Source organism: Staurois parvus, unplaced genomic scaffold, assembly GCF_062004578.1.
Source record: "Staurois parvus isolate SC_StPar_1 unplaced genomic scaffold, SC_StPar_1.0 ptg000029l, whole genome shotgun sequence".
Taxonomy (NCBI): domain Eukaryota; kingdom Metazoa; phylum Chordata; class Amphibia; order Anura; family Ranidae; genus Staurois; species Staurois parvus.
Window position 1 is genome coordinate 864,208 of NW_028317825.1, and position 26,601 is coordinate 890,808.

The following is a 26,601-nucleotide window of genomic DNA, read 5'->3' on the forward strand; positions in this document are numbered from 1 at the left end:
CCATAGCAAAATTTTAATTATTATTTCTGGCAAAGCTTTCAGGGTAAGGCAAAGCTCTACTAATGTTTTTTGGTAGCGGTTTATGCTCTGGTTGCACACTATTAGCACTCTTCAGATGTCATCTCTTATGTTGTATTAGCTGATACGCAAACATGCGTGAAATACAGATAGCCAGCACATGCAACCAGTTTATGAAATCTGATCATAAAATAGAACAAAATAGCAGCATGTAGGAATGTACAGATCATCAAAAAGTCATCATTCAACAATACGCACGGATTTCCTTTGAATATGTTTATTGGCATGTTGCAATGATATTTGCAATATTGGACAGGTAAGATATCACATTTTGTTCGACTCAACAGCACCTCAGCAATCAAGCAATGCAAGTTTTTACTTTAGATAACCCAGGCATTTAGACTGTATGTACTATGGGTCAGACTATAGGAAGTATAAAGCAATTGTAACTGATATTAAATCATTCAGGTTCTACAGAGCCACATCCCATACCCCTTCCTTCCCTATTCTTCTTCTTCAGAATCTTCGAGCTCTGAAAATTAAAGAGTGAAATTAATTGTTACTATCTGTACAGGTAATGAAATCTCTTGCTAAAATTTATACTGCCCTAACATGTATAAGAATAGAAACTAGACCCTCAAATGTTGCTCTCCTGTATAATTATATAGCATTTAAGAGAAAAAAAAAAAAAGGAAGAGAAAAAGGATTCTGTACAGGTGACATTGGAAAAAAAACTAAATTATAGGTTTTATTGTGTTCAAAATGTAAAATTTGTATTGCACATATACATAATAAAAGTAAAGTGTATATATGTACATAACAGTATACAGTATAAATATTAGATCACAGTGACACTAGTTTACCACCAGCTAGATTGTGTAACACAAATCATTTGGGACAGAACTACTGGCCCCACTGATCATGACCTTAGTTTTGTGTGGCTCACCTCTTGTACTGCAATCTCTAAAAGGCTTGACATACAGTGGATTTAAAAAGCCTACACACCCGTTAAAATGTCAGGTTTCTGTGATGTAAAAAAAATGAGACAAAGATAAATAATTTCAGAATTTTTTCCACCTTTAATGTGACCTATAAACTGTACAATTCAGTTGAGCAACAAACTGAAATCTTTTAGGTGGAGGGAAGTAAAAATAAAAAAAACTAAAATATGGTGAATTTCACAGTCGGATGTCAGTCCAACTTCAGGTGCGACTTGAAGAACATTTTTGTGACTTCATGCACAGATGTCGATACAAGGCGCACCAGAACGTTTAAAAATTACCAATATGACCGCTTCCATTGTGGACAACAGGGTGTGACTTTTGCGATTTGATAATATCAACTCGCACGAGAAGTTGCACCAGAGTGACTGGGCACTAAAACCTTTGTCATTGTGGCAGTAAGGGCCCAGTCTCACTATTGGCTACATGCGCAAGTATAATGCAGTCCAATTCATTAATAGTCTGGCGTGATTTCAGCCCATTCAAAGGAGGGCTTATAGATTATGCATATACTCTTTTAATATGATGTCTTTTTATAGCAACTACAAGTAGTACATAGTACAATAATATTTGAACTTGTGAATGTAAAAAGAACCACAGCACTGTGAAAATCCTCTGGGCCGTCAGCCACTGATTCTTATCAAATCTTATCAAATTTATACAAACAAACCATAAACAAATAAACACACAAAACTACCACAGATTTGATTGTCATAATAACTGATTAAGCAAAAGTCCTTAACATTTTCCCTCCCCTCCCCCCCAACCACCTACCCCCCCCCCCCTCCAACCCCCCAAAACCTCTGCTCTGCATCTTTCCCACTCCCTCTGGAGATCCCAATTCAGAAACTTATCCACATTATTTCTCTATTAAACCCCCATATACTCTAGGATTAATTCTGACTCCTTAAAATCCTCCCACTTTTTCCACTTGGCACAAAAACTCTCAATCTTATCTTCACTCAAGTGGTAAAGTTCTTCCAATCTACATATCTGGTCCACCCTATTTATCCAATCCTTTATTTTTAGTACCTCCTGTTTATTCCAAAACGTAGGTATCAATCCCTTTGCTGCATTAAGATAACACAATAAACCATATTTTTGATATTTCTTAACCGAAAGCTTAGTACCATGGAATAGGCAAGTCTCTGGGTCTTTTGGGATATCAACCTCCGTTATTTTCTGGATCATATCTACTATTTGCCCCCAATACTCTTGAATTTTAGGACACTCCCACCAAATGTGATACATTGTACCTCTATCCCCACATCCACGCCAACATAAAGGTGAGTTATCTCCATTCAATCTGTGTGCTACACTCGGTGTAATATACCATCTTGCCAAACATTTATAATTCATCTGTACCTCCTTCATATTTACATTTTCGTGTATTAAACTATATATTTTCTTCTGCTTTTCCATATCCATCATTAATCCTATATCCCTTTCTCACTTCTCTATAAATGGTGGACTTGTATCTGTGATTATTCCAGTGAGAATCTTATATGTTTTTGATAGCCCGTGTTTCGTGTCTCCCCTTGTATCTAACAAGTGCTCAAAAGGGTTCCAATCCTTTCTTTTTCTCAATGGCCTTGGAAGCTTCCCTATAAAAGTGTTTCAACTGAAAATAACGCCACTTATCAATTCTTGTAAATATTTCCGGCTTTTTTTCCCAAATCCTTAAATGAACCTTTTTCCTCCCCCACCATTACATCTCTCAACCGTATATCTTCCTTCTTTATCCACTTCCCAGCAACACTTTCTTTACCCGGAGGAAAATAATCTGTGAACCATAAGGGCATTAAAAGTGAATTATATTCCCACCCTTTTTGTTTATGTAAAACATCGCATACTCTTAACACATTCAGTGTGAAAAAACTTGTGCTATCTGCTAATCCTTGGAATTGTGGGGGTAACCATACATTTCTACTAAGGTTTGTGTTACTTTGTGTGTTTTCTATTTTTACCCAACTTTTCCCATGTGAATTATGTGTCCAGTCAAAAATTCTTGTCCGTGTTACCGAGTTATAGTACCTTTTTAAATCTGGCATTCCCAGTCCACCGTTCTCTTTATTTCTACTTAAGATTCCGTAACTTATTCTAGGTTTTGTTTCCCTCCAAATAAACCTTGTTAACATTTTTTTAATTATTCTAAAATATGCTTCTGATATTTTGATTGGTATCATTTGAAATCTATATAGAATTTTTGGAACAATCACCATTTTTATCATATTTATACTACCTATCCATGACAGAGTTCTCCCACCTAGTTTTCTTAGTTCATCCTTAATCTCATTTAAAAAAGGGATATAATTTGATCTATATATATTCTTAGACAATATAGTTAATTTTATACCTAAATACTTTAATTCTTTTTCTCTCCATACAAAGGGAAATTCCTCCTGTAATATATTTTTCACGCTGTTTAAAAGATTTATATTTTAAAAATTAACCCAACTAAAACAGAGATTTTAGTTTGACATCTCTCCATATTCCCTCAATGATTTCATTAAGTTTGGTAATGTTATCCTTGGGTTTCCCACATAGAACAACATATCCTCTGCATAAACTGCCACCTTATGCTCTATCTGTCCTATCCTGATCCCTTTTATATCTATGTTATTCCTTATTGTAGCCAACAAAGATTCCAAAGATAGAACATACAACAGTGGCAACAAAGGACATCCCTGTCTAGTTCCATTCCGCATTCCAAAGCTCTCCGATAATTCCCCATTAACCATGACTGCTGCAGAGGGTTGACTATATAATTTCCTTATCCATTCTCTTATTCTGGGTCCCATCCCCAATATTTCCAGCGTATCCAACATATAACCCCAATCCACTCTGTCAAATGCCTTTTCTGCATCTATCGAGAGGACCAATGCCGGGATTTTCTCTTTCCTACTTTTTTGTATGAGAAACAAAGATCTTAATCCATTGTCTCTACCCTCTCTTCCTGGGATGGAACCTACCTGATCCATATGTATCCATTCCGGCATCAAGTCTTTTAACCTATTTGCCAGAATTTTTGCATATAGTTTGGTATCTGTGTTCAGCAAGGAAATCGGTCTATAGCTTGCACATTGTGTGTCATCCTTACCTTCCTTATGTATAAGGACTACATAGGCTAAAGATTCCCTCCTCATTTCCATCTCTCCTCCCAATGCATTCATATATGTCCTCAATTTGGGTACTAATAATTCCTTATATTTTTTATAATATCTCACAGTATACCCATCAGGTCCAGGACTTTTCCCTGCTAAAGTACTTTTTAATGCTAAGTATTTTTCTTCCTGCGTTATTGTTGATTCCAGAGCTTTTAATTGTTCCTCCTCTAATTTCGGTAGTCCTGCTTCTTTTAAATATGTCCGTCTTTTTTCTATTTTTCCTGCATCCTCCTTACTATGGGGAATAATGTTATATAGCTTATTATAATATTCTTTAAACATTTTTGCTATATCTTTAGTTGAATACACTAATTTACCTTTGTTGGCCCTTATTTTCTCTATATAGTTCCTGGATTTCTTTTTCCTCTGAGCCCTCATTAAATATTTTCCTGGTCTATCTCCCCATCTATATCTCTCACATATCATTTTATTAAACACTCTTCTCTTATCTTCTTCCAGAAAATTATTTAATTTCTCTCTTTTATTCATAACCCTCTGCATAATCTCTTTTGTTACTCTATTTTTATGTTTCTGCCCTAACTCCCAGATTTCCTTCAGAAGCTTATTTATTTTTTCTCTCCTTTCTCTCTTCTTTTTTGCTCCAAATCGCTATCAGGACACCTCTGATATAGGCTTTATGAGTCTCCCACAGACACCTCCTCAGAATCATTTTCCTTAAATTGCTCTATATCTTTTTTAATTTTTTGATCCATCTCTTGATCCTGTAGAAGTGTCTCGTTTAACCTCCACAATTTCCTCCTATTCATCTCATTTCCCCAAAGTAATTTCATTGTGACCGGAGCATGATCCGATATTGATATCTCCTCTATTTTTACTTGAACCAGAGACTCAATAAGTTGATGGTCCAACAGTATATAATCCAATCTTGAGTACGTCTCATGTGCGTGAGAATAAAACGTATAGTCTCTGTCCTTCATATGCTTAATTCTCCATATATCCACAAGTTGACATTGATATAACATTTTCTTTAAAAATCTAAGAGACCTACTCTGATCCCTATGCACACGAGACGTTGTATCTATCCGAGGATCCATACAAAGAATAAAATCTCCCACCACAATTAAACCACCTTTCTTGAAATCCATTAGTTTCCTCAGCATATTCTTTAGGAACTCCTCCGGTTTCTTATTTGGGCAATAGATATTTGCTAGAGTACACTCCCAATCCTGTAATTTCCCCTTCAGGAACAAATATCTCCCTTCCGGCTCTTCCACACTGTCTTCCAAATTAAACCTGATACCCGAAACCGTTTGCCACTCCTTTGGCTCGTTTAAATGAGGCAGGGCGGCACCGCTGCGCAGAACGCCGTTGTTAAACGTCATTCTGCAAAACAGGTAGGGGGCGCACGACCGCCCTACCTGCACCGCCGATCGCGGCCCCGGGTGTCAATCACCGGGTCCCAGCCGGTCATTACCCGCCGGGTCCCGGCAATCACTGACAGGGAGCACGGCTGCAGTGTTTTCAGTTCCGAGCACGCTGATCCTGAGAGAAGAGTTTATCTCTCGGGATCAGCGTGTTCCCGTGAAGTACACACCCCCGCCCCCTAGTAAAACACTCCCCTCACACAGTTAACCCTTTCATTACCTAAAAAAATGTTAACCCCTTCCTCCGCAGTGCCATTAGTACAGTGTGGGTTTTTTTTTTTTGGTGCACTGATCACTGTATTGGTGTCACTGGGGATGTCAGTGACCCCAAGTCAGTTCCTCCCCAGTGTCAGAATGTCCGCCGCAGTCCCGCTATAAGTCGCTGATCGCCACCATAAGTCGCTGATCGCAGCCATTATTAGTATAAAAAAAAATTTAAAATACAGTATCTATACCGCCATTTGTAAATGCTATAACTTTCACGTAAACCAATTAATTTACACGTATTGGTATTATTTTTTTTAGCAAAGACATGTCGCTGAATACATTTTGGCTGAAATTTATGACGAAATTTGATTTTTAAATTTTTTTACTGGACATGTTTGATAGCAAAAAGTCCAAAATATTGTTTTTTTTTCTCAAAATTGTCAGCTTTTTTTTTATAGCGCAAAAAATAAAAAAATGCACAGGCAATCAAATACCACGGAAAGAAAGCTCAATTTGTGGGAAAAAAAGGACGTAAATTTAATTTGGGTGCAGTGTTGCATGACCGTGCAATTGTCAGTTAAAGTAATGCAGTGACGTAACACAAACCGCTTCTGTAACCACTTCCTGACTGCCATATAGCAGAAATACTGCTACAGGGGTGGCATGGGTGCACAAAAACCACATATATATACGTGATTCGCGCTCCCGCGGTGTTCACACCCCTCCCAGATAGCGTCAGATTGTCCGTCAGTACACCAGTCTTCACATTTAACCCCTTGATTGCCAGGAACACGCTCATGCACAATAAACCTCCATTGCTAGTATAGTGCCTGAACAGATCAATATCTTTTATCAGATCAGCACTATACCAGCGTTCACATTAGTATAATGTCCCCAAAAATGCAGCATTAGCGGGATCCACCCCGGCACCTGCCAGCACCTGCGTTTAGTCCCTACGCTTACCCCCCCTTCTCCCCCAGCAAGTGCAGTGTCAGTAGGTCACTGTCACTTGATATATTACACACAAAACCGCAGTGTTTGCAGAATCAGGCCTGATCTCTGTTAGCACTTGTCAGTAAATTTTGATGACTCTCATATGCCTAGTACATCACGGTCTTTCACATATCTAATAGATTGTAAGCTCCCAGGATCAGGCCCTCCTAACCCTCTTGTATTGAACTGTATTGTTCTGTATTGTCTCCTGTTATACTGTAAAGCGCTGAGCAAACTGTTGGCGCCATAAATCCTGTATGATAATAATAATAATACCAGCACTGCAGTATGACTTGGTGATGTGGCAAGTCCCATAAGTGCAGTACAAGCTGTATTGTCCCGTAGCCACCAAGAATTCGCACACAGGCCCATAGAGCTCCTAGTATCCTTCCGGATGTGCTTGCAAATCCTGATTGACAGCCCACAAATTCTGCAGCACCCGTACTTCCCCCATTCACTGCCCAACCCGGAATTCAGGTGGAAATAGCAAATTTAACTACTCCCCTTGATTTTTTTAGCTGTTTTTCATGGAATATCTGTATGCATTGATTGTGGATCAAAGCAATTTATATGCACAACAATTTATCGTGTCCAACCCAAATTCAAACCTTGCCAGACCAGTCGCATGGAAACTCATTACGGTTTTCGAATTTACATTTTTTTGGGCCTAACCCTCAACATGGGCATTACTAAAAAAAAATTAATTGCGTTTATATTGGTCCGTAGACCCGATTCATCATATGCCGTGTTCTCTGCTGGCATGGCCAGGCATAGATATGAGAGTATAATGTGTTTTATGCATTTCAACGACAATACACTCTGTCATCCTTGGGGTAACCCTGAATTTGACCGGCTCCACAAAATTCAGCCCCTCACAAATCACCTTAACCAAAAATTTGCAGATGTCTATACTCCCCAGCAAAACATCTGCATTGATGAGTCCTGCATTAATTTTTCTGGCCGCCTTGCATTCAAACAATTTCTCCCCAGCAAGCGTGCCAGATATGGGGTCAAGATGTAGAAGACCTGTGAGAGGGCAACAGGCTATACTTATAAGTTTTGGAGTTACGAGGGAAAAGATAGTCATGAGGAGCCCCCTGGATGCCCAGACTACATGGGGAGCAGTGGCAAGATAGTTTGGGACTTGGTGTCCTCCTTTTTCCATATGGGGTACCATGTATACGTGGACAATTTTTATTCAAGCATGCCACTATTTAGACATTTGTTCAATCTTGGAACTGGTGCATGTGGCAAAGTGTGACCTAATGTGTGCCCACCATTAGAAGTAGGTGGATGCAGGGTGGTATATTCTAATGGTGGGCATACCACACACTTTTTGTGGCAGAGATTTCTTCTTTTTTTCATTCAGTCCACAGACTGCATAAAAAAAAAAAAAAAAAAAAAAAAAAAAAAAAAGAACATAGCATATACACCCAACAAGGACCAGCGACTTACTGGTACATCACTGGACCTTGGATGGTTATACCAGGATGATGCCTACAGCTGCAGGCATCATCCTGGTATCATTTTTTTCAGCCGGCGATCGGCTTTCATGAAAAAGCAATCCTAGTGGCTAATTAGCTGCAGGATTGCTTTTAAAAGCAGCGGGAGATGACGACCCCCTCCCCCGCTGCCTTCCACGGCCTTCTCGGGCCGTCCCGCGCCATCGGGGGAACCTGAGAATGCAGCCGGTGTTTCTGCCAGCTGACCATAGAGCTGGTTGGAGACCAGAGTGGTGCCAATCATCTCTATAGTCTAAGAATTCGGAAGCTACAAGCATTTCATCACTTCAGTTTCGCAGGATATTAACGGCGCCATTTGTAAATTGGGAAAGCATCTGATCACACCGATTTTGGTTTGATTAGATAATGTAAGGTCAGAGGAGATATCTAGAGCCTGATAGACCCCAGATTTCTCAAAAAAGAATATATGACAATACCCATTGAAGTTATAGGGGATATTTGCATTCTTTGTGATAGCATTAAAAGAGATCAAAAAAAAAAATTAAAGGTACAGTTTAACAATAATAAAAAAAACTAAATATCTAAAAAAAAAAAAATTGCCCCTCCCATGCGCGCACACCTGTGTGCACAAGCCTTGACCCTGTTCCGGTATGTTAACAGCGGTTGCACCATGCATGTGAGTTATTGCCGTGAACGTCAGATCAAGGGCAGTAATTCTAACACTAGACCTCCTCTGTAAATTGAAAATGGTAGCTTTTAAAGGCTTTTAAAGCGTTGCCTGTGGATATTAAAAATGTATGCAGTTTGTCGCCATTGCATGGGGCATGCGCAGTTTTAAATCATGTCATGTTTGGTATACCGGCATACCATTATCTTTTATATTTTATCAAATAATTGGCCAATATATTGTGTTTTTCTGCATTAAAAGTAAAAAAAGTGTCTTTTTTTTTTTTTAATTTGCTTTTGAAAAATCACTGCACGAGTACTATGTGCCATAAAAAATTTTAGTACCCGCCATTTTATTCACTAGGGTGTCTGCTTTAAAAATATATATATATCTCACGGCTTCAACTACCACCTCTATGCTGACGACACGCAAATCTATATCTCAACCCCCACCTCACCCCCTCGGTCTCCGCCCGAATCACACACCTGCTGAGCGACATATCAGACTGGATGTCGCTCCACTTCCTTAAACTGAACCTCTCCAAAACCAAGTTTGTCTTCCCCCCAGCCCGGACACCACCCCCCATTGACTTCTCTTTCACATCGAACAACACTACCATCAAACCCGCCCCGCAGGCCAGAGTACTTGGTGTCATTCTGGACTCCAACCTATCCTTCCAGCCCCAAGTCCAATCTTTAACAAACTTGTGCAGACTCCACCTCCGCAACATCGCCAAAATCTGCACGTTCCTAACTTCAGAAACCACTAAACAGCTCATCCACTCCCTCATCATATCACGACTCGACTACTGCAACTCCCTCCTCACTGGCCTGCCTCTCCGCTGGCTATCCCGCTTCAGTCGATCCTGAATACGGCTGCCAGACTCATTCACCTTTCCAACCGCTCCGTCTCCGCCACCCCCCTCTGCCAATCCCTCCACTGGCTTCCGATTGCACAACGGATCAAATTCAAAATCCTAACGCTGACATACAAAGCTGTCCCCCATACTCTCACCACATGTGAGAGACGTTTTGGCAGTCTAGCCAAGTACAGGACCACAAAATCCAATAAGCACCTTCAGGCTTTTAAAGGGCTTTATTTGCTCATTACACTTCCAGACTACCTATCACAGTTTCGGAGGCCCTGAAATGCCAGGATAGTACCTAACCCCCCAAAATGACCCCTTTTTGGAAAGTAGACACCCCAAGGAATTTGATAAGAAGCATGGTAAGTATTTTGCAGATCTCATTTGTTGCCACAAGTTTTTGGAAAATTAAGAAAAAAAAACAAACATATTTTTTCTATTCTTTTTTTATATTTCAAAACCTTGTGAGAAAAAATGAGATCTGCAAAATACGCACCATGCCTCTTTTTGAATTCCTTGGGGTGTCTACTTTCCAGAAAGGGGTCATTTGGGGGGGTTTGGTGCTATCCTGGCATGTCAGGGCCTTCGAAACTGTGATAGGTAGTGAGGAAGTGTAATGAGGAAGTTACGCACCTTCAGGCTTTCAAAGTGGTCATTGGATTTCAGGTTCCTGTATGTGGCTAGGCTCCCAAAAAGTCTCACACACGTGGTATCCCCATACTCGGTAGAAGTAGCAAAACGTATTTTGAGGTGTAATTCCACATATACCCTGGCTTGTGCGAGAAAAAAATCATTTAAATGTCAACTTTGTGTAAAAAAAATAAAATGTTTTTGTCATTTTCCAGAAACTTGTGGGAAAAAAATAAATCTTCCATGGACTCAATATGCCTCTCAGCAGATAGCTTAGGGTGTCTACTTTCCAAAAAGGGGTAATTTGAGGGTGTTTGTACTATCCTGGTATTTTAGCACCTTAAGAAATGTGATGGGCAGTCAGAAAGTAAAAGCTGTGTAAATTTCATTATCTATACCATAGTTTGTAGACGCTATAACTTTCACACAAAGCAATAAATATACACTTACTGGGATTTTTTTTTAACCAAAAACATGTAGCAGAATACATTTTGGCCTTAATTTATGACAAAATTTTATTTTTTTTGGATATTTTTTATGACAGAAATGAGAAAATATTGTTTTTTAAAAAAAAATTTTTTTTCTTCAAAATTTATTCTGGTTATAGCGCCAAAAATAAAAAGCGCACAAGTGATCAAATACCAGCAAAAGAAAGCTCTATTTGTGTGAAAAAAAGAACATACATTTAATTTATGTACCGTATTGCATGACCGCGCAATTGTCCGTTAAACTAGCGCAGTGCTGTATAGCAAAAAAAAACGGCGTAAATTGCAGTATCTATACCATAGTTTGTAGACTCTATAACTTTCACACAAAGCAATCAATATACACTTATTGGGATTTTTTTTTACCAAAAACATGTAGCAGAATACATTTTGGGCTAAATTTATAACTAATTTTGAGTTTACTATATATTTTTTATAGCTGAAAGTAAAAAATATAATTTTTCTTCAAAATTTTTGGTCTTTTTTTGTTTATAGCGTGAAAAATAAAAAGCGCACAGGTGATCAAATACCACCAAAAGAAAGCTCTATTTGTGTGGAAAAAAAGGACATAAATTTCGTTTGGGTGCAGCATTGCATGACTGCGCAATTATCAGTTGAATTAGTGCAGCGCCGAGTAGCAAAAAGAGGCATGGTCAGGAAGGGGGGTAAATCCTCAGGAGGGTAGTTAATTGGGGAATCTGCATAGTACCATACTGGATAATATCTGGAATTTAGTTTCACATTTGCTTCTTGTTCTAAATGTGTCTCCTGTAAAAAACACTGAAGAGAATCTGTGCTGAATTTCCTTAAAAATCCAAAATTTCTTCCCAAAACTACTTAAACCTTTTTAATTTTATGACTTATAATGTTAATCTTCCATTCTTCCTTTCTTCTCCTCCCATTTCCCTCTTCCCCATATCTTCTCTTTCTTTTTCTAGGTTTTCTCCATACATATTTCTTACCATTTCACAGAGTCTAAAACTACCTACCCTTCCCCCATACCCTCCGCCCATCCACCCCCCCCTCTCCCTCCCAACCCCCCTCCCTTTTTAGGCAAATAATTAGCCTATGAATCATTTGTGGTCTGAGTCCCACCTTTGATTCCATTTTAGGGTGAAGCTCTTGAACCTGTCCACCTCAACCCATTTACTCTCCCCCAGCATCCCATCAGTTTAACCAAAGGAGGAATATTTAAAAGAAGAGGGGAGAAGGAAAAAAAAAACCCTCTCCGAACATAAAGAGAAGAAAAGAAAATCAGACAACCTCTTCCTAGGGAAATAGAGAGGAGAGAAGGAGGGCCACAGGGGAGAGAGAAAAACAAACAAAAAAAAGCCCTAGGGGGGAAAACCTCTCTTGGGGCCCTCCTCTCCCCCTCCCCTCCCCACATCCCCCTCTGATTTCAAGTTCTCTTCTGGACCCCCTGCCACCCCTCACTTTCTATATTCCCTATTTCTTCCTCCTTCTCACCCCATCCAGGGATATCTATATATTGCAACTCTAGCCTCTCACAAAAGTCCCTCAGTTCATCAGGAAACCTTAATTTGGCAGAACATCCATTTCTCCAACCGATTAAACATGCTGTGGACCCCCAGCTGTATCGAACGTTCTGCTTCCTCATTTGTTCTACTAATGGTTTCAAAGTTTTTTTTCTTAACAATGTCTCTGCAGCAAGGTCCACAAACAACTGTACATTTAATTCACCATATTTTATAACTGTTCTTCCTTTCATCCTCTTCCAGATCTCTTCTTTATCACAGTAATGATGAAGTTGGACTATAACATCTCTCGGGTTACCTTTTCTACCTTCTTGTTGAAGTCTCCCAATTCTATATACCCCATCTATTTTATACGGTTCTGCTGCAGATCTTTCCATTATTCTATCTAACATTTTCTCTGTTATTTCCCTCAGGTCTTCTCCTTGAGAGATCTCTGGGAGACCTCTTATCCTTAGGTTATTTCTTCTGAGCCTATTTTCCTGATCTTCCAATTTATATAGCAGGTCTCTGTGTTCTTTTTTCATTTCCACCATTTGTTTGCCTATGGACTGAATCACTTGGGCATGTTTATCTATTTTTTTCTCCGTCTCCTCTACTCTAGATAACACCTGCCCCAGATCTATGTAACTTAGCCATTTCCTGTTTTATAGATTTTTCCAAACTTTTAAACATTCCTGCAATTTCTGATTTAGTTGGCAAATGTGTGTCCTGCTCTTCCAAGTTCTCCTGGGGACTTGTTTTCTAAACATCTGCTTCCTCCAAATTTTGGCTAATATTAGTTAGTCCCAAGGACAATCTGGAACTTTCTCCAATACTGTTTTCCAACAAACACTTTTCATTTGTTCCATTTTGCCTCTCAGGAGTCTGTTTTTCCTGCCCGGGAATGTATTTTTTAATTGAGCTTGATTGCAGGGCCTTTGACCCACCTCCTTTTGTTGCCTTGTTTTTGATTCTTAATATATATCTGATAATTTAGATACTTCGAAATCCAGATATTTACTTCTCCAACCGTATAATTTTCCTTCTCCTTCTTCTCTTCTCCTTAACCTCCTCTCCACCTCTATGTCCTCCTCTCCTCCATCCCCCTCTTTCCCCCCACAGGGACTTAGGATCTTTTCAAAACTTTTCTCCCTTATATAACCTTTAAACACTTGAGTCCAATTCCCTCATTAGTTCCCCAGATGACCCCGTAAATGCTACCCCCATAATCAAGTCCATCAAACATTTGCTTCCATCACATAGTCACTAATAAAAATCATTTCAGATATTTCAAAAGTAATCTTCAGCCACTCTCACTCACCCAAGTTGTTCTTCCTTCACTTCAAAGAGGGAGGGGGTGGCGTCTAGATATTCATCCAAGAGGGGGTTGCGTGTGTATATAGCCTTCACATTCCATGTGACTTTGGGGATCTGTTGGTACTGGGGCTCTTCTATCACTGCAGCTCCCCTGAAGCCTTGCCCAGGGGATAGCTTTCACTATCACTTTATGGGGGTAAGGGAGACAGAGAGAACCGTGGCAGTGTGTGTCTCTGTAAGCTGGCCGGCTTCTCTCTCTCTGACACACCTCCTCTGCCTTCGGTCATGTGTCTGCCCGGCTTCCAGGACTCACCGCCTCCTCTCACTCCCCTGGATCCGCTCACTCAACCGCATCCCCCCTTCACCGAGGTCCGCGGGAGACAGACCAGATCAACCCGGAGCCACAGCAGGGGAGTCCCCTCTGCCGACCTCGATCACCGTGCTGCTGGTGGGATGCTGGAGGAGCTAGGTGCCGTGAGATCTCACCTCGATCTCACGATCGACGCCATGCCCAGGCTCCTCCCCCCCTCTAGTTAAAGTATTAAGGATCTCGATTCTTATCAGGTTGATCAGTTTTTAGTGGATACTGACAGTTTCACACATGGTTCTTTACTCCTGATCTCTTACCTGATCCACTCTTTGTTCTTCTCCAGGGGCTCAAGTCAAGTGCTGGTATCTGAGAGCAGGTTACAAAGTCTTGCGGATAGCTGTTTGCTACAAAAACATTTCGTGGGACTTGTGTGATCCCTGTGTTGTCACAGATGATTCGAGACATTGTAACTCTTTCTATTGCCCTTGTTTGAGCTGGGTTGAACTGACTAGGCAGCTCATAATAAAACCTGTATGGAAATAAGTAATCAGTAATGTAGAATCAGAAGAGTGCCCATATTGATACAAAAAGGGCAGGTTATTGCAAAGTTACTCTATACTCACCTGTCTCCGTCACGGGTTCTGCGGAACTGGTTTCCAATTAAACAAGCCAACAGTTCTCCCACTCTGGCATTAGGCAGCAAAGGTTCTGCAACAGCTCCAATCCAGATGTCAATGTTCTCAGGTGTGCCATATAGCTGCATAAATTTTTCTGCCAATTGTTTGTTTCTTAGCACCTGAGCCAGTTCAGTCACATTACGAGGTGCGCGAAGTCCACAAAATCTTCTCCATGTGTTATATCCTAATTTAAATGAAATTGCAAAAAATGGCCATCGTGAAAACATAAAAATCTACATAAGAAGTGAAACACTAAATTAACATAACTTAAAATGGTATAGGTAATTTAGAGATTCAAGGTTTATGGTCTTCTAAATAGGGCTCATAACAGCAAACATGTTATTACCATATCATAAACCAAAGTACAATGGATTTTTCTAAACATTCATTATAAATAAGATCCTAGATGGAGGCAACAACAAATACCAACTATTCTCCTTAACTTTCTGTGCAGAAGCTTTGTAGCTTATTTTTACAATCTACCTGGTAGTCCATGATCTCTGCTTCGTTGCATGTTAATGGCCCCCAGATCAAGGCCAAGACGTTTGAAAAGCTCAAACAGGTGTTCTCGGAGCTCATCTACCAAAATCTGGTTCTGTCGGTTGAGTTTTGCCTTGTTTGCCATTAGACCACGAAGAAGAGGGTCAACACCTCCTGAAAGACCACCACAATATAAAAAGTCATAAGTTTGAAATTAGTAAAAAAATGAGCTGTATTTGGGTCATAAAGGTTAAAAGTAAAGAATAATTACAATATTAGGCAAGGAGACTGGTAATGTAAGAGGGCATAATGTTGATGATATTCTACACAATGGTAAAGAACACTAGAGTAGGTCTAAAATGGGGTTGGGTGTATTCCATGCTTTAGCGTTTCATATTCTGGAAAACCTAAACATACCTTCTCGGACAACTCTCCAGGTGTTGAAGAAGGTAAGGTGCAGAGGAACCGGAGGCAGGTTTCGTGAGGTCTGATAACGATCCACCAATCGATAAATGAATGGCTGGATCATTGTGTGGCCCATACGGAAAACTAGACTGAACACATTCGATGCTCCTGGATCCACAGAATCATTGTAGCGACGGTAAGGTGGAACAACCCTGGACATAGCAGATCCCAGTAGAAGTGGCAGCCATTCTTTATAGTTTATTTTCTGTAAAAGAAAAAAATATTTAGAACTTTTACTGTTAAAAATAGTAGAATTCTTTATAATGGTTCAAAATGTTTAGAAATGCTAGTAAATAAGAAGATGGTAGACACTGGTGCGTGTGTATTGGTTGGATCATCTTCCAATTGCTAGAATGTGTGTGTGGTCTCTGCTGATTATAGTCCAAAAAAAACAAAACTGTAGCCTAATGTTCAAACCATGTATCTGGTGATGGATCCCCTTATGTACGTTGGCTTTTAAAGCAAAACCAACTCCTCACCTGTGTCACAGCCCCTATTATCTTTCTTGTTTCCTGGAAGAGTGTTTCTCCAGCCCATCTTGGATTTAATCTGCGCAACTCAGTGGCAATGCGGTTGTGTTCTCTTATGAAGATTGTGTGAAACGCGGTCAAACCAGGCTGCTCACTGACTCGAGGATCCCCTGAAGGACACACAGAAGGTTAACATCATCTATTTTTCATGACTAACATATGCATTAGGGATCATACGCTTGCAGTTAAAAAAACACATATTAGGAGGGTAATAAGTGGATATTATACAATCTAGCCAGCGTTCTGCACAGTCCTTTTAAATGATATATTCACTAAATGAGATGTGAGATGTCTCTGGTGTCGCAGCCATTGCCGACACTTTAATTAAACAAGCAAGTTCTGCTGTTGTCACCATCAGAAAAAGCATGCCATTCAATTAGTAGTTTATACTATAAGCTATGACATCAGTCTCTTATTTTCCATTGTGCCATTATAGTTATACTATCTGTCATATAGGTTTACCCACCAGCTAAGAAACATGGGAGACCAGAGGTTCTATTTGTCTGGAGACAGAAGTCTTCTTCAATCCCGTTTGTGCTGAATGGTAAGTAGACCCGCCCATTATCAGTAAACATGGCATTAACAGCCATAAGACCAAGCTGATTGTTCCTGTTACGAATTCTGTTGGCCAACTCATTGGTGCTGCCATACACTTGACTAGCATCAATGTAAGAAGTGAGAATATTCATCTGTTCACGTATAGGGGACCGTGGCACACTGGCTGGAGATGAGCGGAAGAGCGGTATGCAGTCAGCGCGATTTTTTATTCGAGGGTCGTTAGGAGGGATCTGTGAAATTAAGTGCAAATGATCAACTATCTTTTTCACCTATTTTTTTTTTACATATTTTCATATTCACACATTTTTGAAGTGTTCAGGTTATCTGGGACAGATAAAGCATTCTCTGTATATATGGCATGTACAAAAGTGGACCGACCCAAATCAACCACTTAAGCCCCAAACACAACCACAAAAGCCCCAACACAATTGCCATTAGAATGATATAGGGCTACAGTCCACTATTCATTAAAAAAACACATGCTAATTTACTGAGGGTGTGAATACATATGCAGCCAATAAAGGTCAGCTTTCATTGTTTAACAAGCTTTATACCACAATAAAACAAATATTTTTGTACCTTCAAAGTGTTAATTAGGATTTAAAAATCCCAATGAAATGTGTTTTAATTCCATATTAAACACTACAAACTGTGGAAATGAATACTTATGCAAAGCAATGTATGTGCTTGTTTGTAAAAAAAAAAATAGATTAGACTAGTTATAAACTGCTAAACTGTTTCTAATTCCTTTATAAATAAAAAATGATTTTAATAGAAAGTTACCTTCAGAGGAAAACATGGTAGCTCCCGGGCACAGCTGTGATCACAATCAATGCCTCTTAGAAAGGTTGATCTTGATGGAGTCTCTGGTGCCAGATCGAGGTCATGATCAATCCATTGACCCCACTGCATGAACATAAGTGATCTCTGCCTGTCTAGGGTCTGCTGGCTCTCTGGGAATTGGATAATCTGATTGGATACAGCCCGCGCCTAAAAAGCATGACAATTTAAGGTGTTAAGTACATTGTGATGCAGTTGGAATCAAGCACATTTAAAGGATTTGTTCAATCAAAATGTTTTTCCTATGTTTTGGATACTTTGGGGGGGGGGTGTTGGGGAGGGGGGGGGGGTTAGAACCCTGGTCAGGTTTTTTACTCCATCCCAGGGCTCCTTTAGAGAGGTTTCCACCTCACTTTCAGTCCTGTTGACACTGTTTACCAAGCGGGAAGTGAGTGGAACTCTCCAACAGTAACACAGATAGCTTATGATGTTGAATCTGAAGGTTTTCAGATCTTCACTACATAAGTTTTATAATGCACTATTTATAGGAGCAGAACAAATAATCACCAGAGGCAAAACAAAACCATTGATTTTTTGACTTTCTGTCCATCCTTGAGGTAAGGATCTTCCATCTTCATACTGGGCTCTTAGCAATCGTGTATAGGGTCTGTTGGAAACACCAAAGTTGGGAAATCTCCTAAAAAGCAAAAGGCCAATATTTTAATTCTGTTTAATAGTTTATAATCCCCAACAATTAGTATCTCTTATGTGCTCCCTTTTGGTCTGGTGAAAGTACCAGTGAAAACATGTTTTTATTTCCCTACCTCTTGATCCCATCAGAACTCTTGAGAGTAAAGATGGGTACACATGGATCGAAATTTGGCCCGTGCAGCAGGGACCGGCCCAAACATTTGAGTGTGGCTCTCCCTCATTGACAAAAGTCCATCAATTAATTGGCTTCTGTGGAACAGCCATGTTGGAAACCTTTAATTGATCAGCACCTGCAGGTCTCCAGTTGCAGACGCTGATCATTGTATTCTGACAGCAGAGTGTCCCTGATGTCAGAATATAATGTCACAGCAGGGAGGATTTTTCTATCCAATTTGCTGGTGTGGAGGGTGAAATCGTTTTTTTTTTTTTTATTATTCAGCTGGGCGGCTGAACAAAAACAATTAAGCCTGTTCACCCAGTACTGCTTGTGAAAACTGTCTGTACTCTTTAACAATACAAGTCCTTAAAGATTTAAGCTGGCAACTGGGATGGCCCTTCATATAAATCCTTTATTGGTACAAAATATCAGATACAGAAGTCACAGAATGCTATCGTGATTCGGCTGAAGCCTTCCTCATAGCTATGAGGAAGGCTGCAGACGAAAAGCATTAGTATCTTGTGGATTCTGTATCTGATATTTTGTACCAATAAAAGATTTATATGAAGAAGCATCTGAGTTGCCATCTTAAATCTTCAAGAACTTGAATTGTGGAAGTGATTCCCCCAGCTTGAGCACCTGTTCTCTGCTCTTATACTCTTTAAGCTTTTACTCTTTTTTTTAGCAGTGGAGCTTACTTGTCTGTACTCTTTATTTGTGCTGCAATCTTATCAGTTACATTGTTCCCAGTTAGCTATGTGGACTACAAACACCCCCCAAGTTATGAATAGAAATAGAAGGGGGAGTTATATAGTCCTGTCCTAGCGTGACAATGCTGCTTATCCAAAGATACAGTACAAAAAGTGAGATCTGTCACTATAGGACAGAAAGTGTGTTACTTGCAGGCAGGGGCGGACTGACAACTCATGGGGCCCCCGGGCAATAGGGGATCATGGGGCCCCTGTGTCCTTGCCCAAACTCAAAAAAGCCTATAAAAAAGGTACCAGGGGCATCTTATGGGGCCCCCTAATGACCCCGGGCCCTCGGGCAGTGCCCGAGCTTCCAAATGGTCAGTCCGCCCCTGCTTGCAGGTTCACCAGGCAAAAATAAAGGGAAAAACATTTTTAAAAATGCAGCCACCATATTTAAAGGACTGGTAAGTCACAATATATTACATTTTTGTTCTTGAGTTTTGATACATGTAAATGCACGATATTCACATTTACTTGACCAACACAGAAAAAGCTTAAATATTATCTGTAGCATGTTACATAGTTAGTCTGGCTGAAAAAAAGACAAAAGTCCATCAAGTTCAACCATTAAAAAAAATTGTTAACAGTGACTATCAATCTTCTGAATGTATATTAGGTTTTTTTGTCTATTGATAGGCAAATCATTTGTAAACCATACCAAAACATGGTTATTGTACAAACCTAGAGGGCATGGCTGTGGCCTTCCTAGCTTCAGGTTGAAAAATAATTGTCACATTTAGAAAATGAGTGTAAAGGAATAAGGCCATAATCAAGTAACTAATCACACATCAGTGATGCTACAATCATTCAATAGCTGGTAGTAGAGTTTATTAAAAAAAACTATATTCTCAAAGCATGGACCTGTAATGATATTTTGTCAGTAGGGTATTGCTGCCATGACATCTTATTTTCTTTCTCCCACCTGTTGTTGCATTCTCCAGTGAAGGTGCGATATCGATCATTTAGACAATTCTTTGGAAGAAGCAGAAAAGCATAGCCAGAAGCCTTGTGCAACATGTCCAGCTGAGTTTCTGTCAGCAAGTCTATTGGATAAAAGAATTCTTTTAGTTATGAAAGCACCTGATGCTTCTGGATTTCAGTAGTTCCTAGCAAACAATTGAAATCCAGTAGCACAACCAAGACATACTGGTTAACTCTCCATGTAACAATGTTATCATTTGTCTACTGTACCTGAAATATTGAAGGGTCTGCTGTAAAGACTCTGTAACTTCTCCGTCAGAAGGTCATAGGTGGTCTCTATGTAGTCAGCAGCTCGGATGTGATTTCTGCTTGAGGCCACGGGCTGCTTAAAGTATGACATGACCTCAGAAGGGGTTATAGATCCCATTCTCAGTCTCTCTTTAAGTCTGAAATGATAAAATTTGTATGCTATTATTGCCAAAGGGTTCTTGGTTCATTTGAAGGAACTTTTACCTAAATTTTCCTGCCCGGACCTTTCCGCAATCCATGTAAAGTCCTGAGCAAAGCTGGTCATACATTATACAATTTTCTTGAGATTTTTGGTTTAGATTTACCAAAAACCATATAATAGGAGGTCAAACCTAACAACACTTTTAATTGTATCCAATTAGGCAGGCATTACATAGTTGAAGGTAAATCTAAAGGAAATTGGTCAGAAATTGGACAGAAAATTGTATAGTGTATGGCCAGCCTAAGGCTGGTCATACACTATACAATTTTCTTACAAATTTCTGTTCAATTTCTGCCCAATTTCCTTTAGATTTACCTTCAACTATGTAGTGCAAGGGCCTGCCTAATTGGATACAATTGAAAGTGTTGTTTAGGTCTGACCTCATATTGTATGGTTTTCAGTAAATCTAAAGCAAAATTCTATAGAAAATTGTAGTGTATGGCCAGCCTAAGTGTACACACAAAAGTATCAAACAAGCCATAGATCAGACAACTGAATTATGAAAAAAAAATGATTACCAGGACTGCTCTTGGGTTTACTAGCTAACATACGTACTTAACCACTTCCTGTCCAGGCCAATTTTCAGTTTTCAGCATTATCATACTTTGAATGACAATTGCGCGGTCATGCAACACTGTACCTATATGAAATTTTTAGCATTTTTTTGAGACAGAAAAAGCTTTATTTTAGTGGTATTTATTCACCCCTGGTTATTTATTTTGCTATTTAAATGAAAAAGTCCAAAAAGTTTGAAAAAAAGTGTTTTTCTTATAAAATTTTGCAAATAAATAATATTTCATCATAAATCTTGGCCAAAATTTATTCCGTTAACTTTTTAGTAAAAAAATAACACAAATTAGTTTATAACCACAAATTATAATTTTTTAAAACATTTTTTTACATTTTTTTTATTGTTTTATATTAATATTTTTTTTTTTACATACTGTCACCCTAGCAGTGCAGTGTCACCATGGTGACATTGTACTACTTGTGGGGTGTGATGAAGATTTTTTTTTTTTTTTTTACACTGATTGCTTTTACACCCATAAAGGCTGTAAAAGCAATCATTTCTCCTTCTCTCTGGCTGCATTCTTACAGCCATTGACAACTACTGAGTGAGCTGTGATTGGTCACAGCTTGTCACATGGTACAAGGCTGTTGTGAATAGCCTTGTACCATGTGACCTCTGTGATCATTCACAGATTTCACACGTAGTAAGCAAGGATGTCACAAGTGACATCTTGCTTACTACTCTGCATATAGTCACTGATTGGCCAATCAGTGATCACATGATCGGGACCTCACACAGAGGTCCCGTCCGACGACCGGTGTTCCACTGTGTCCGGAGGACACAGCGGGCACCGGAACGTGGTGCTGCGCACTCAGAGGGAGCGCGCACAACTAGTAAATGCAGGTGCCGTTTATGAACGGCAACCCGCCCCTAGAGTAACACGGTCCTGCCGTACAGTAGGTGGATGGCAAGTGGTTAATGAATGCTAAGTTTGAAAACAAATCATCTGCCCTTAGGCTGGCCATACACTATACAATTTTCCATTCAATTTCTGCCCAATTTCCTTTAGATTTACCTTCAACTATGTAGTTGGATACAACTTAGCGTTTTTTAGGTTTGAACTCATATTATATGATTTTTAGTAAATCTAAAGCAAAATTCTCAAGACGATTGCATAATGTATGGCCATCCTTAGTGCTGATATTTTCATATAAATATAGTTTTACTTTTATGGTAAATAGAATAAATTTTTTCAGCTGTCTTTCAAATGTGAAGGTAGAGGTGAGATGTCCTTCATGCTTCCTGATGGGTGTGCCCTTAGCAATAGCTCAATGCTAACATCAGTTGCAGTTGTCCCATGACCTCTGAAAAGAAATGTCTAAAACTAATATAGTGTATGAAAATAGTGATCTTTAAAGTGAAACTTCACTGTCTCAATCAGCATTGACTATTTTTAATGTTTACGCTGATAGCATTAGTAAATAGATATAATATACCTTCTCATTTACTTGTTTCAAACATTTTTTTTTTTACATTTCTTTAGTTACTTTCTGGTTCCAGGCCTTAGCAAATTATGTCACACCCTCCTGCCTGCATGCCAGAGCTAAAGGCAGATGGATTCCAGGAAGTAATCGCTACATGAAGCATCTGCCCTTACTCAAGATGGCCACAACCAGAAATGCTAGTGATTTCACATTAAAATAAAGCACGGGGACATAATTGGATGGGGCAGTTTCCTTTAAATATTAAAAATGAATTAAATATCATTTTTGGTTTGTGGTGCTCAGATGAAGTGCAGTTCAGCTTTAAAAAAATGATAGATTAGTTAATTAGTACAATTCCAAAATTTTCAGTGGTGAAAAGGGAACTTACACTTGGCGGGTATGTTTGTAGGCTGCATCCACAAGTTTCTTTGCTTGTTGGAGTGATTCAAGAATAAAGTTGTTGTCCAGTTCTTCCACTCCATCTAGAATGATGAGACAGAGTCAATCTTAGACCGCAGGGTATTATTGGATCAGTGTAAAGGCAACCGGTCAGCAGTTGCCTTTAACTGTTCTTATTGGTCTAAACTGGAGTCAGGTGAAATATCATTACAGTAGATCTTTTTTTTTTGCAGATAGAACAGTAGAGAGTGTTTTAAAAGCATGTCATTTTTCCCCATTGAGAATTCTTCTTACGTCCTGTCTCAAAGACACAACAGGAAGTGAAAGAAAATGTCTCCAAAGTGAAAGAAATACCCATTACAGACAGTACAGATGTCCCATTGGATCATTTTCCCTCACCACTTTCTCCTGACAATCAGAAATGCCGAAAGGATTAACTTCCCTAGCATTAAAACCTGACAGATATTCTAACCCAGCCTCACTATGAGAAAAAAAAATTGGATTCTGATACACTTTATTTTGCTATATTTTATTGCACTTGACTTGTCATTGGTTTGATTGTATTTATTAATATATTGTGGCTGCTTTTCTGAATCTGATTAAGTAAAGTAAACATCAACAATATGCATTTACACAATAAATCTTATCAAAGGAATCATATGAGCAATATACACATTACTTAGTACATACTCACTGTATCAACATCTATTTGCCAATTCTGTGAATTTTATACTCCTATTGTGCCACAGCATGTATTAAAGGAAGTACCTTTGATTTTCTGTTATCTAAGGGTTCATGTATACTGCCTGATAAACTGATTCAGAAGCTTTTCTGTGTTTTTTTTAGCAGCCCCTGAACTGTCCCTAATGTTTTCCTATGTGTCCATGTACACATAGTCGTTTACAGTCATTTACAGGCAGTTGAGTTTACAGATGTTTTTATGTACACAGCAAACTTGCGTTCAGAAGTAGATTTTATCAGCGTTTCAAACGCCAAACGCTTGTAAACGCGGCTAACAGTGTTTATAAACGTTTGCGTTTAGAAGCATTTTTAACTGTTCCATATCCAGATGCTGTCCAGAGCCTTTTTTCATCATCAGAAACGCATGCAAAGCGTTTTCCATGTATTAAAATTGACCTAGCACACCAGCGCAGTCAGTTGCAGGTTTCGTGTGAAGGAAAAAATGGTAAAATGTGCTGCATTATGCTCATGATGGGACCCATAGCGAATACAACCAGAAAAGACAGGTCATCTCAACACATACTGCTCTCTCTGCTTCTGCTCTCTAGTTCTCTCAAAATGTCTGAAATAGGACATTTTTTACTGTTTTTCAGTGTATTCTGGGCATTTTGGAAGGTCCCCTGAGGTTATCTTTAAAAAATGCTTCGAAATGCAAACGCTCATAAATGCGGTATGCAAACGCAGCTAAACAGACTTTTTTAACCTACGTTTTCCAGCAGTCAGATTCTATCGTACAGAAGTGTTTTCCAAACGTCCCATGTACATGGAGCCTAACTGTATCATTACCAGTTCAGTATAAAAAAAATTGCAGAGCACTTAAATGTAAAGAATTATTTGCAATGAATTACCAAATATTTTTTATAAAGTTGCTATCCTATCTAAATTCAAACATGGTATAAATGGTGCTATATTTAAAAGACAATCTACATGTTTAACATTTTCAATATGATTGAAAAAGTATGTAATTTCATTCCTAATTTCATGTTTAATTTAAAATATTGTTCTATAAGGAGTCACCTGATCATTTAAGTTTTGGAGGACATAAAAAAAACTTTTAAATCATCCAGTCATTTTCTGTACCCCTCAAGCGAAATATGCAGGTCTGTACGTCTGCTGCAGCCATGACACTTAAATTCTGATGATCTGTGTTGACAGGTAATTTATTGTACATAACTGAATAAAGTACAGCAAGATGAATGATTATCTCTGGGGGGGGGGGGGGGTGATAAAACTGGGAAGTATGATGAAATGATCCAGCCACTGAGTGCTCCAGACAGACAGTAGATCTAATGGTTAATCCAGCCCTATCATATGCCTAAACCATACATTTGTGTTTAAATATTAATCATTTAAAGATCTGGATATATTAGAAATTTATACAAATCATACCTAAAGCAGAATCAGAAATGCAATCAATTATTAAATTAAAAAGATTGGATAGCATTAAAGAAAACTTGACATGACAGAAATATTTGGCTAGCATAGCTACCCTTCTGAAAATCCTAGTTGCTTGTTTGCCATGCTGATCCTTTGACTGCAATACATTCTGAATCATTAACCTGGATAAAGTGTGCAGCTAGAGTAGTGGACTAGAATGTGACTAATTACTACTAGCTATATCATTGACTGGTGCCATCTGAACCTCCGATCGACATGCTTGTTAAGAGGCTAAAAAAGTATTGAAATACTTGGGTCAGCATTCGTGCCAGGCAACTACCATTTTCAGGAGGGTTGGCTACATAGTTACATGGTTAGTCTGGTTGAAAAAAGACAAAAGTCCATCTAGTTCAACCAATAAAAATGGAAAAAAAAGATAAAATCTCATATACACAATCTTATACCCAATTGATCAAAAGAAAGGCAAAAAAAACAGTAAAGCATGATCTAATTTGCTTCAGCAGGGGAAGAAAATCCTTCCCCAAGTGGCAATCGGATTTTCCCTGGATCATCTTTACCTATAAATGTTGGTTTCCAGTTATATTATGTGCATTTAGGAAAGAATCCAAGCCTTTTTTTTTTTAAAGCAATCTGTTTATTTTAAGAAGACAAAAAATATTAAGTTAAATGGCCCAGATTAGTAAATATACAACTATACCTATACTTTGTTCTACTGTGGCTAGGTTATGCCAATGGCCATTTAAACATTTTTTTTTTTTACTGTATATTCGCCTTGGTATTTCTTATGCTGATTTTAAACTGTTATTCATATCAAAGATGATAAATAAAACATTCAAAATAAATAAGACTGTCAACAAAAATGGATTACCGTAATAAGATGCTGTGCCAATCTGCACCAGTCCGAGGACCAGGAGAAGAGAAATACTGGCATGAAGGGGAGCCATATTTCAGCTCCTGAAAGAAATTAATTTTGGATAAGTGAACTTTTCCTAAGGTTAATAGTGTCTGATCGGACAAAGGCGATCAGCTTGGCATCTAGTGAATTCGAATGGTGGGATGGTGTCTTTCCTTCTTTGTCCTGGATGTGCAGTTCTTGCAGTGGTGTTCAGGATTTATATGGAACAACACTGTGGGGGTGTGAATGGGGATGTCACAAGAGAGGTTGCACTACCACAGCTTATTAGGTAATGCGCTTTGACATACTGATTACAGAATACTCTGCATTAGGAAGTTTGACATAATGAATGTTGTATGCTAAAAAACAAGCTATGTTACTGAAAAACCATATAAAGATGTATTTGTAAAAATCCTTCAAATGGTATTGAACCCGGATACAAAAATATAGTACATTGCAGATGTCAGTCTGTAATGTGGTGGCTGCGTTTGTTGTTGATTTTTTCAGGCTCTTTTTCCTTTATTTCACCTGTCAGTAAAACACTTGCTATATTTGGATGTCTACCCTCCACTGTACAAGCAACACACACAGTTGGGAAGCTGCATTGCCAGTCTGGGGAGAGGGTACAGTTAGACTGGCAGATTTCAA

At 38.9% G+C, this 26,601-nt stretch overlaps 1 protein-coding gene across 2 annotated transcripts; it reads right to left on the reverse strand.

Annotated features, from left to right (window-relative positions):
• Positions 1-279: 279 nt before the first annotated feature.
• On the reverse strand, positions 280-26,234 carry LOC149471042 (eosinophil peroxidase-like). 2 transcript variants are annotated; one of them, XR_016307304.1, is made up of 14 exons: positions 25,927-26,234; positions 22,909-23,002; positions 20,285-20,460; positions 20,016-20,136; positions 18,041-18,170; positions 17,477-17,683; positions 16,602-16,923; positions 16,085-16,245; positions 15,558-15,810; positions 15,144-15,314; positions 14,607-14,844; positions 14,301-14,512; positions 965-1,042; positions 280-550 (listed from the first exon to the last, which is right to left on the reverse strand). XR_016307304.1 is itself a non-coding variant. In XM_089657008.1 (13 exons), exons 1-13 carry the CDS (start codon positions 26,000-26,002, stop codon positions 522-524), a joined length of 2,190 nt encoding a protein of 729 aa, XP_089513134.1. In that variant the 5' UTR covers positions 26,003-26,224; the 3' UTR covers positions 280-521. The 2 variants fall into 2 exon arrangements, 1 of the variants encoding a protein (XP_089513134.1); XM_089657008.1 differs by lacking the exon at positions 965-1,042 and having other exon boundaries at positions 25,927-26,224.
• Between the last annotated feature and the right edge of the window lie 367 nt (positions 26,235-26,601).